General features: G+C 40.4%; 2 protein-coding genes across 2 annotated transcripts; both read left to right on the top strand.

Annotated features, from left to right (window-relative positions):
* The first annotated feature begins 2,159 nt into the window (after positions 1–2,159).
* Positions 2,160–3,215, top strand: tal2 (T-cell acute lymphocytic leukemia 2). Its single transcript, XM_033973290.2, has 2 exons — positions 2,160–2,248; positions 2,756–3,215. The coding sequence occupies exon 2, from the start codon at positions 2,757–2,759 to the stop codon at positions 3,090–3,092; it is 336 nt and encodes a 111-aa protein (XP_033829181.1). The 5' UTR covers positions 2,160–2,248; position 2,756; the 3' UTR covers positions 3,093–3,215.
* A 3,513-nt stretch (positions 3,216–6,728) lies between these two features.
* On the top strand, positions 6,729–11,386 carry LOC117376800 (UDP-glucuronosyltransferase 2A2-like). Its single transcript, XM_033973343.2, has 6 exons — positions 6,729–7,469; positions 7,535–7,683; positions 9,859–9,990; positions 10,128–10,215; positions 10,617–10,836; positions 10,914–11,386. Exons 1-6 carry the CDS (start codon positions 6,758–6,760, stop codon positions 11,194–11,196), a joined length of 1,584 nt encoding a protein of 527 aa, XP_033829234.1. The 5' UTR covers positions 6,729–6,757; the 3' UTR covers positions 11,197–11,386.
* Positions 11,387–12,125: the final 739 nt, after the last annotated feature.

Genomic DNA, 12,125 nt, shown 5'->3' with positions numbered 1-12,125 from the left:
TTATTTTTTTTTTTTTTTTGGAAACCATGGACAGGGAATGGTTTTGATGGGAAAGTCACCCAGTTTAGGAGCTCCACTGGTTGGGCCATTTTTTCATTTAGTGGAGAAATCCCCTTATCTGGCCCTCTCAGTGTGTGGAGAGAGTGCTTATCATCACACGCCAGCAGAGTGAAGCTGGTCCCTCAGGAATGATCCCCAGACAAAGACGACCCCGGGGACAGACACAGCCCTGACTGGCCACCATCAATTACCCCCGACACATCTTTACTGCTGTGTCTCCAGCCTCTGCCTCTGAACAGCCACTGGACCAACAATAAGATTTTGTGACTAGTTTGTTTTTAGCAGCAGAGAACAAAGGCAGGAGCAGGATGGTCCCGGTGACGGCTGCATAAGGTAATAGAGCAGTGATTGCCCCTGACAACACATTATCACAGGAGTGAAAAGGACGTGAGAAACACGGTGGGAATGAACAGTGTGTTTATAGCATAGTCTTTATATATGGACTACAGCTTTGTGTTCTTCATTTAGAGGGCAAAGAGATACCATCATGTAGCTGTAAAGGCAGTGCTTATTTTTGTGTGGACCAGACCTGTATTATTAACATTTACAGAACAGAAGAAGAACACAGTACTATTATAAAATGCATGGTCTACAGCAGCGAATCAGTCACTGCTGAAGCTGTGTCACTTTCACCTGGGCGCTTCCCACTAACACATTTTGCAGTTGTCCTCAGTGTGAGCCCTAGTGGTCAGACAGAGAGCTGCGGCGCTGGTCTGCAGGTGCAGAGCATGCAGCCAGCCCCATGAATGGTCGATTCAGAGACAGCCCCCACTGGGCCTGTTCTCCAGGCTGGGGGCTAATCCCAGGCTCTAATCGGATTATGTAAATCCTACTCAACACAGAGACTTTTATGGAAGGTTGCGTCTTTGAAACAACACTTGAAGGGTGTAAAAAGAACAGTAACAATTGGTTAAACTCACTGTGGTTTTTATCCTGAAATTTAAAGTGGGAGGGGGAGATGGAGTAAGATGGGATACAGCTCTCCCCATGTCCTCTGTAAAATATGTGTGGCCCCTAGACCGGCTCAACAAGATTACCATAGTCATAACAAAACCTATATTGTTCAACTGTCAATCTGGATATAGTATTTTTACATTTTGTGGCCCAATCAGGCAAAATTCAACAGTAGAGTAGTGGTAAATATCCAGGTCTTTTCCACAGGCGATAGAAGGCAGAACAAGTGTCCACAACAGTGAGAGAAGAGTCACATCTACGTCTCAGTTTGTCTCCAGTCAAGGATTTAACAAGTGCCAAATCATAAAATAAGGAGCATGTAGATTTAGAAAAGCTAAAGAAAGTCCATTTGTAAATTATTCTTGGGTGATACTGACAAGAAATTTACAAGTGAATAGACTTTAAAATAAAACACAAAACAGCAGAATCTTATACTGTTTGGAAAATTACACTGTAAGATTCTGGTATTTTTAATCGGTGCTTTTTGCAGATTTAAAAAAAATTATAGTTAAAAAGAACCTTCAAAACAACGAGAATATTATATTAATAAGTGATTAATTTGAATAATTGTGACTATTAAAATAATTGTAATGATATTTTTACAATTGTAATTATTAAGTGGACTTTACAGCCTCAAACACAAAAGGCCTTTTATAACCAAGATAACGTCATTATTAAATCAAAATGTCAAAAAAGCAAACAATTAGCTTCCCCCCCCTCAATAATAGTCTTATTTTAACTAGAAGCCTTCAGTCACTATAATTCAACCTATATTTGGTTAAAATCTATTTAAAAAAACTCAATGTACAATAGAAATAATTATTTGACTTGTCGACTAATGGTAAAAATGACTAGTCGATCAGTTTCAGCCGTATATTATTATATTTTAGAACATATATCCCCTGTCTGTATTGTAAAACATGTTTATTTATCTAAGTGGCCAATTGTCCTGTCCTGGGGGTGTGTTTTTTTTCAGTTAGCACAAACAATGGCAGAGGATGGAGGCTTTCTGACAGCGCACACGTCACACAATAGGGACTCTCCTCCTATAAAATGTGAGATGTGAGCATGCAGCAGTCAGCCCTATGCTGCCTATACTCCATCCTCTCTCCTGCTCTCCACCCGCCTGCACCGCGCTGAGGATGAGAACACACAACTGAGAGGACAAAACACAGGTCTACAGCAGCAGTGGACGCCGTTTACCAGTGACATCGGACACTTAAAGGACGAACAGGTGAGGGAATTGTTTGATATTATATTAAGGAGTTTTTGTATAAGGTCTGACAATGAGTTTAAGGGAAATAAACATGGGCTAGACCAGGACTAAACCAGGAGAACAGGACCAAACCTGGTCTACATCGAGACTAAACTGTGCTCATACCAGGACCATCCTATTTAAATATATTATGCCCCAATTTTGCATTTCATTTATGTTAAAAGAATGTATATATTTAAAATTGATCGTCTTACAATCTTAATTGCTTTGGATCAACAGAAAATAATAAAATTGAAACAATATATTTAAATAAGCTTAACATTTCTTTTGTTTGTTTTTTTTGTTTTTTTTAAGGGTAATCAAAGTAATTAGAGGGATTAAAAAACTGTAATCTTTGGTCATTTATGTGCAGTAAATTTCCAACACTGCTCCTTATGATTTTCTATTAAGAAATAAAAACAAAAATCTTACTCTTGTTTTATTAGTAATGTGTCCTTATTAGTAACTAAATATTCTTCTCCACAGAATGACAAGAAAAGTATTCACCAACACACGAGAGCGGTGGCGCCAGCACAACGTCAACACTGCCTTCGCTGAGCTCCGAAAGCTGATTCCCACCCATCCTCCCGAGAAGAAATTAAGCAAGAATGAGATCCTACGTCTGGCCATGCGTTACATCAACTTCCTGGTGCAAGTGCTGGAGAAGCAGAGTCCAGCGTCCAGCCCCTCGTCCACAGCTCTGCTCACCTTGCTCCGGGACAACATGGAGCAGCTACACTCCCCCCCTCAGCCCTGGACCCTCATCAGTGACACAGAGCTCCCGTCTCCGGGCTCCTCCTGTGACAGCTCTGAAGCCTGGTAGACATTAAATGGGTTTCTTGTCTGTGGATTGTGGCTGAAGTATTTTCTCGTTCTGGTTGATGCAAAAACACCAGATGCATCCGTGTTTATGGACACTTTGTAAAGTTAAAATGTCATGCACTGTGTTTATTTACATTTTGCATGAGTGTGCATGTACATACACGATTCCCTTCAACTCTCCATTTAGTATTCCTCGTAGTTTACTTGGAACTAATTTAGTTTGGAGAAAGTGTTTTGCCGATGAGGAAAATGGAGGGGATTAATGCTTTCTCATTTCAGGAAATAGATTCACTGAGGCATTTGAATAGATAACGGCTCATCCAACTGACTGTGATTTTCTCTAAAGAGCCGAGGGCACTTTAAAGTTCTGACATGCATTTGTTGTATTTATTTTACACAAGAAGACTAAATATGACCTTCTTATTGCCACATTGCCTGGATAACAACTTTTTCTTCTCTTATTACTCACAGTAATGAAATGATTTGGGACACATTTAAATGTTATGAAACTGTGGATTTCGTCTTGAATGTGTTGCTGCATGTCATGCTGCCAAAGATTTTGAACTGATTGTCTGTAAAAGTGTGGAAAAAACTGTAATACCTCTTGTTTAATTTATTTATGTTTGTAAATACACAGTCTCTTATTTATTTTAACTATTTATTTAATAAATAATTTGTAAATAAGTGGATGTTTTGGTCCTTTGACATTTACACCCCCAAAGACACAAGTGGACAGCACTCCTCTTATTGTTGACACGTTTGTCTGTGCTCAATAGGCCAAAAGACATTTGTCCCGAGTGGTGATGACCACATGGACACAGCACTGACCCCTGCGCTCTGTCCTAAGACCCAGAGATGACCACTAAAAGTTTCAGCTTAACTTGTGACCTCAGGGTTGGAGGTCCCGTGGAGTCAAATACTGACCGGGGGCTTCACCTCTGCTGGTGGACAGACCATTATCTAAACAGCTACGCCACTGCAGATATTGATTTTTTTTTTAGGGTTTCCCCTTTTCCTTTTTCCCCACCTGACAAATATAAAGATCTGAAATGAATGAAAATGGTCATTGATTGAGGTCAGACAGTTACAGCCCACAAAGGGGATTGTATCCCTTTAAATGCTCCTCTTTTTCAACAAAAAGACAGCAACTAACTGAGCTGAAGTGTAAACACAGAGACTTTCACTGGAGCAGTTAAACAGACTAATGGTCCAGAGCAGCTGGACACACTGAGTGCAGGCCTGTGGGAACAGACAGGTGACTCTTTTTAAGCATTTTTACAAAATCTATAACAGGCCTATAATCTGTAATTAGCACATTATTATGTGTAGTATTGAAGGACAATTTGACAGGATAAAAGACTGTTCTGCTAATACTGTGGTCTAACTCAGACAGTCCTGGGTTACACCCACAGGACGTGGACATGTTTATGGCATGAAACAAAAACATGCTCTGGAAATAAACACCAAAAAACAGACGAAGTAAAGTAATTTTCAGCTCCAAACCCAAACCTGTAGATCCACTATTATTAATGATGTGTGTATAAAGGTGTAAGTCTGTGGGTGTAATGATTAACTCAGTATTATTAAAAAGACCAAACAGAGAGTATATTTCCTGTTGGGGCCACTCAACAGGTGCTCCTTGTGTTTTTCAGCTCTGTCATACTCAGTGTGTGCAGTGCTGTATTTCTGGATGGCACAGTTGGCTCAGTCACTGCAAAATCTGGACATTTGATTAAAAGATGTTTGAAGATTGTGATAGAACACCATGCGACTGGCCAAGAGCATTGTCTCTGACCCCAGCCATGCTCTAAACACAGAATATGTGCTGTTACTCTCCAGGTGTAAGTACTGTGTGTGAGCCTTTAACAGGGTCAGGCTCAGTCCTTTACACATCAGTCTGTCCTGCAGTTAAAGGAGAAGTTTCATCCATAAAATCAGTGATGCCATGATGAACAGAAGATGGTCTTTGTGCCTTGTGTAAAGTCCTTGTACTGTGTCTATGTGACAGAGTTGGCGTTTTATTGCGAAGCTAATTTTGGAGCTATGACCTGACAAATAAAGTACTATCTAATAATCTAATTAAGCCAGTGTAGCTGCAAGAGGCTTGTGGTAACCGGATCTGTTTCTTGCTTGATCTTTACTCTAAAATGAAACCGTATGACACGTGACAACTCTTAACTGCAGTCTCTAGTTATACAGTAACCAAGCTTTTCTGTGACCTCAACTTTTCTTGCAGGATTATAAAACTCTGCATTGAAAATAATAACAAGCTTGTATGCTTCGCTTTCGCTTAACCAAGTATATTTGCCTGATTGACTATTCTCTCCCGAGTGTGTGGGTAATCGTCTATTGAGAGCACATTTCCTTATCAGCGTCTAGCACACTGTCTGAATCCGTTATCACAATGGAGCAGATCAGTGCAGGCAGCCCCTCTCTCTCCGGGCTGAGGCGCTCATGAAAAAGAATTTCTGGAGTTGGGTGCCAAGCGATAGGCCCTGAGCTCTTTATCCCCGTAAAGCCAATTCACACTCTGCATGTTTAAATATCTCAGCTCAACCCCTGCCCCTCCCACTCGACCCCCCTCCTCTCCCCACTCTCACGAGCCATCCCCTCCGACTGCATCGAGTGGTGGGTGGGATGCAGGTGCAGAGTGGTCCAGCGAAGGAGGCGTCCATTGTTGGGGTGGACAGGACCTCTCTTCTCTGGAGCACCCTTGGATGGGGGAGTCCACTGACAGTCATGCACACTAATCTGATTATGCAAATATCTACTTCAAAAAGCAATACGCTGTAACCCTTACCCTATGGTGGAAAGAACGAAGGAAGGAAAGAGAACTAAAAAACTAAACTGCAGTGTAATGAGAAAAGGGTGGATGCTTGAATGTCCAGGAAAGTTAAAGCCCAAAATGCAGTCACAAAATTGAGAAATTGAGTTAATCACAATTAATATTCAGCGCTTGTTTACAGGCCGTCTCACATCTTCAGGGGAGGTCTAAGGCAACACAAAACTTACACACCATGAATGGCCACCAAGTCCCTCAACAGGGCATTGAAATCAATATTCAAATGCGTATTGTTTTTCCAGGCACTTCTGAAATCAACCTCAAAAGGAATCTACAATGTTAATGAGGGTGCCAACCTGCAGTAGTAAGATTTAAACGCCCTCACAAGCTGTGGTGACATTTGCTAAAGACAACTGCCTCCTTAACCACAGCCCCTCCGGGCCTTGTCACTGAAATCACCTGCCTCATTTTAATTAGAGAGGTTTCTGTGAACTTGTTTACTGTCTGCAAGCTGTTTTATATATATATATATATATATATATATATATATATATATATATATATATATATATATAAATTATTATTATTATTATAAAACTAGTGATCACTGTACTATATGTGGAAGTTTGGGTGTATGCAAATATCAAAGGTTGGATGTATTATAGCAGTGGCAGATAGGTCACAAAATGTTACTTTAATTGGTCTATAAATTATTAGATGTGATCACAGTCTCAAGTGTGGCCTACGTATCTACTGTGTCAGAGGTACCTACAAGGCAGAGTCATGACGTAACTAGTTAATTATTAGTGTATTTCAAGTGTATTTGCAGTTTGCTATACAAAGAAAACCAGAGTGCAACAGTGTTTTACTCACAGACGGTCGCCATGAAACTGTATCTGTGTGTCGTGTTGCTGTCTTTTCTGCCATGGACCATCTGCGGGGAAAAAATACTGGTGTGGTACACTGAAGGAAGCCACTGGATCAACATGAAGCCGGTGCTGGAGGAGCTGGTCCATCGGGGGCACCAGGTAACAGTCCTGACTCCAAGCACGTCCATGTTTATGAACACAAGCGAGCAGGCACTTTTCGACTATGAGCCCTTTCCAGTTGAGGTGTCACAGAAAGAAATGGAGGAAATAATGGAGAAGCATCTGCATTTCGCCATATACGAGATGGACCATATGAACGTCCTGCAGATTTACATGAAAGTTATTGAACTCATGGAAACTAGCATGAATGTTTCGTTGACATTATTGGACGGAGTGGTGAAATCAGACACACTAATGAACAAACTGAAAGCAGGCAAATATGACCTCTTGTTTTCTGACCCCATCTACCCAGGGAGTGACTTGGTTGCAGATATTTTGGGGATACCGCTGGTCTTCTCTCTTCGGTTTTCTTTGGCCAATAATTGGGAAAGGCACTGTGGCCAGGTTCCTGCTCCACCCTCTTTTGTCCCAGGAGCCATGAGTAAACTGACAGACAAGATGAGCTTTTCAGAGCGAGTGTTTAACATTCTCTTCTATGCATTGAATGATGCTGTTGCAGAATTTTCCATTTGGTCAAAATTAGATGAATATTATACTGACATCAAGGGTGAGCAAAAGACAATGTCAACAATTTTGGTCACTTTTCATGGGCTAAACATTTGTTTTCAACAGGGAAACCAACTAGTGCTTGTGAACTCACGGGCAAAGCAGACATCTGGCTCATGAGAACTTACTGGGATTTTAATTCTCCACATCCTTTCCTTCCCAACTTTAAATATGTGGGTGGGATTCACTGCAGACCCGCTAAGCCCTTACCCAAGGTAAAATGTACTTATATAATTCATCTATTGATTGAGAGGCTTTTAACTAGAAAATAAATATTGGCACCATTGTTAAAATACATAGGCTATGGTAAAAATTTTCTAACCCTAAAAACTTATGGCCATATCTGAAAGAGTTACCCAAGTGGAGACGGGTGGATGCCATTTAGGACTTTTTTTAAATGATGAAAAACTAAATTCCTACCCAAACAAATGTGTTTTGGGACCTGTCTCGGTCATAATTCAGACAAAGATGATAACTCTGTATCTATATGTGTGTGTGTATGTACAGTGAGGCAAATAAGTATTTGCACACCCTGTGATTTTGCAAGTTCTCCCACTTAGAAATCAGAGGAGTCTGAAACGTTCATCTGAGGTGCATGTCCACTGTGAGAGACATAATCTAAAAACAAATCTGGAACACACATTGTATGATTTTTAAATACTTTATTTGTATGTTACTGCTGTAAATAAGTATTTGAACGCCTGAAAAAGCAATGTAAATATTTGGTACAGTAGCCTTTGTTTGCAATTACAGAGGTCAAATGTTTCCTGTAGTTTTTGTGGTCACAGGTTTGCACACACTGCAGGAGGGATTTTGGCCCACTCCTCTACACAGATCTTCTCTAGATTAGTCAGGTTTCTGGGCTGTCGTTGAGAAACACGGAGTTTAAGCTCCCTCCAAAGATTTTCTATTGGGTTTAGGTCTGGAGTGCAGTCGTCCTGTCCCTTGTGCAGAAAAACACCCCCAAAGCATGATGTTTCCACCCTCATGCTTCACAGTAGGGATGGTGTTCTTTGGATGGGACTCATCATTCTTCCTCCAAACACGGCGAGTGGAATTAAGACCAAAAAGTTCTATTTTGGTCTCATCTGACCACATGATTTTCTCCCATGACTCCTCTGGATCATCCAAATGGTCATTGTCAAACTTAAGACAGGCCTGGACATTTGTTGGTTTAACCTTCAGTGCCATGTATGATTTTAAACCATGACGTCTTAGTGTATTACTAACAGTAACCTTGGAAACGGTGGTCCCAGCTCATTTCAGGTCATTGACCAGCTCCTCCTGTGTAGGTCTGGGTTGATTCCTCACCTTTCTTAGGATCATTGAGACCCCACATGGTGAGATCTTGCATGGAGCCCCAGTCTGAGAGAGATTGACAGTCATGTTTAGCTTCTTCCATTTTCTAATAATTGCTCCAACAGTGGATCTTTTTTCACCAAGCTGCTTGGCCATTGCCCCATAGCCCTGTCCAGCCTTGTGGAGGTCTACAATTTTGTCTCTTGTGCATTTTGACAGTTCTTTGGTCTTGTCCATGTTAGTAGTTGGAGTCTTACTGATTGTATGGGACGGACAGGTGTCTTTATGCAGCTAACGACCTCAAACAGGAGCTTCTAATTTAGGATAATAAGTGGAGTGGAGATGGACTTTTTAAAGGTGGACTAACAGGTCTTTGAGGGTCAGAATTCTGTCTGATAGACAGGTGTTCAAATACTTATTTGTAGCAGTAACATACAAATAAATTATTTAAAAAATCATACAAAGTGATTTGTCTCTCACAGTGGACATGCACCTAAGATGAACATTTCAGACCCCTCCATGATTTCTAAGTGGGAGAACTTGCAAAATCACAGGGTGTTAAAATACTTATATATATATACATACACACGATAATGTGTGGGCATGTTCTTGCCAATGGAGTCCAAATTACATTTGTTTGAGGCATTTTGCTTTTTATTAATAAAACACAGACCTAAATCAAGTGATTTTAAGTGAAGGGTATTTTAACAAAAATACACAGGTGGGGAATGTTAGCAGCTACAATCTGAGAAGAGTTTTTTTTTAAGATTTGGCTACCAGTCTAAGATCTACTTAATCTCCCACAGAGGAGATGTTTTTGCCATTGGACCAGCCTCATTGGCTTTGTTGGACAGGAAATCCAACAGGTCAAAGTGTTTTAAATAACTAGAGAGTGAAGAGTTGGGAGATAAATAAAAAAAAACTGGCAAGCAAATGTTCTGCAGTCAAAAGTTTAGTGCCCTTTTATTTCCAATGATCTTAGAATTTAAGTTACATTTTTTTTCAATGGTGCCAATATGTCAATCTAAAATGATTAAACTTACCATAGAGTAGCAATGTCCTCCATTGGATATACAATTGGATATACACAGGATATAGAAGAATTTGTGGAGAGCTCTGGAGATGCCGGAATTGTCGTCTTTACGCTCGGATCCATGATCAACAACCTGACTGCAGAAAAGGCAAACATGATTGCTTCAGGCCTCGCTCAGATACCACAGAAGGTAAGATAAAAATGTGTTATTAAGGAAAAATGTTGAGTTTTATTTAAAAAATACAATAAATAAGATGTGATATTCAAGGCCACATTGTTTTAAATAAATGGAAATGAATGACTGACTTAAATGTTCAACCCTTTCAGGTGCTTTGGAGGTACAGTGGAGAGAAACCTCAAAGTCTGGGTGCCAACACAAGAATTTACAACTGGATCCCACAGAATGACCTACTTGGTAATCTAATCTTTAAACTGCAATCTGTTGTTCCATATCGTAAATTAAAGGTGGACTATGTAACTCTCCAAATGGAGGTTCCGCCACCCCCTTCGCTATAAGGAGATGTTATTGCATTACCATCTTATAAAGAATTATAGTTGTCCATCACCATGGAGACAAGTGGGTGATGCCACATGTCCAATGAGTCCAATCTGTATAGAAGCAACCGCCCTCAGTAAAAATGCATGTTTGTAAGGTATTTTATCCTTTACTGTGGAGCCTTCCATCTCCATGGAGACACAAGTAGGTGGCAAACCCTCCCTCACAACAGTTACATAACAGTTCTTTAGCTTTAAGACCTCAAATGGGCCTTAATTTCACCTCAAAATTTCATGAGAATATGTGGTCACTTCAAACAGGTCATTCCAAGACCAAAGCATTCATCACTCATGGGGGCACAAATGGCATCTATGAGGCCATCTACCACGGTGTCCCTATGGTGGGTCTCCCAATGTTTGCTGACCAACCAGAAAACATGGTCCATATGAGAGAAAAGGGAGCTGCAATTTCTTTGGACTTTAATTTTATAACATCAGAGGATCTACGAGATGCCGTCAACACTGTAATCACCGACAAATCGTAAGTTGCTGTGGGGCTCTTTACCATTACCAAATAAAAGCTCTTTAATTTTATACCAAATTTTTATATCCATCTAGTTATAAAGCCAACGCCATGCGCCTGTCAGCTATCCACCATGACAGACCAATAAGTCCTCTGGATGAAGCTGTATTCTGGGTTGAGTTTACGATGAGACACAAAGGGGCCAAGCATCTGAGAGTGGAAGCTCATAACCTTACCTGGTACCAGTACCACTGTCTGGACGTGGTCGCTTTCCTTTTGTCAGTGACTCTGCTTCTCCTTTATCTTTTACTCAAGACTTGCAAGTTTTGTTTGCAGAAATGCTGTGGCAGAAAAGACCGTAAAACAAAAGCAGAATAATTTGTAATGCACTCTCTAAAGTTTAACCATCTTGTGTTATGATTTTGGTGTACATATTTTTTAGTGGAGCATTAAAGTATATATTAAAGTCACAAGCGATCCCAGAAAACCTGTATAGAAAATGTGCATGCACTGGTGAACCATTCTTAAAATTTCTTTAGCCTTCAATATAATGCAGATCCATACCTTGTGTTATAGATTACCTCATTGTTAGGTCTCACAAAGGTGTCATAAACAATCTGAAGACTAGTGTTGACCACTGTCACTCTTAACAACTCCAACCCATGAATGGTATAACACTATTCAAAACATTTTATGCATTAATGAGTTAATATGATTAACTGAGATTCAGGAGCAGGACTACACCTCAACCTCCTTTGGCTCTTCTCCAGCAAACCACAGCTCACCTCAACCACACCTCTAATTACCCAGAAGCCCTACTTATAAAAGCCTATCCTGACAACACAGTCTGTTTCCACTCTCTTGAGCCCTCCCTCCCCGTGTACCTCACCATCTACAGAGGTCCTGAATCAGCTGGGCAAACCGCCAGAGACAGAGCCCCTATCGTGACTTTCTACCCAGCCTCCACATCTGTTCATATCAATAAATACCTTTATCATATACCATTGTTGTGGCGTGGTCCTTGCTAGTGAAATAGTACCACAGCTTGTGACGCCCTCACAAGCTGTGGTGACATTTGCTAAAGATAACTGCCTCCTTAACCACAGCCCCTCCGGGCCTTGTCACTGAAATCACCTGCCTCGTTTTTATTAGAGAGGTTTCTGTGAACTTGTTTATTGTCTGCAAGCTGTTTGTCTGGCTTGCAAACTGTATGTTAGTAAAGAACAAACATTTGAGACATTTTTGTTTTTTGTATTTAGTTTCTTTTATTATTATTATTAGTATTAGTAGTAGTATAAAATTCAGTG

Source organism: Periophthalmus magnuspinnatus, chromosome 9 (assembly GCF_009829125.3).
Source record: "Periophthalmus magnuspinnatus isolate fPerMag1 chromosome 9, fPerMag1.2.pri, whole genome shotgun sequence".
NCBI lineage: Eukaryota > Metazoa > Chordata > Actinopteri > Gobiiformes > Gobiidae > Periophthalmus > Periophthalmus magnuspinnatus.
This window is presented reverse-complemented; position numbering and strand designations above follow the sequence as displayed.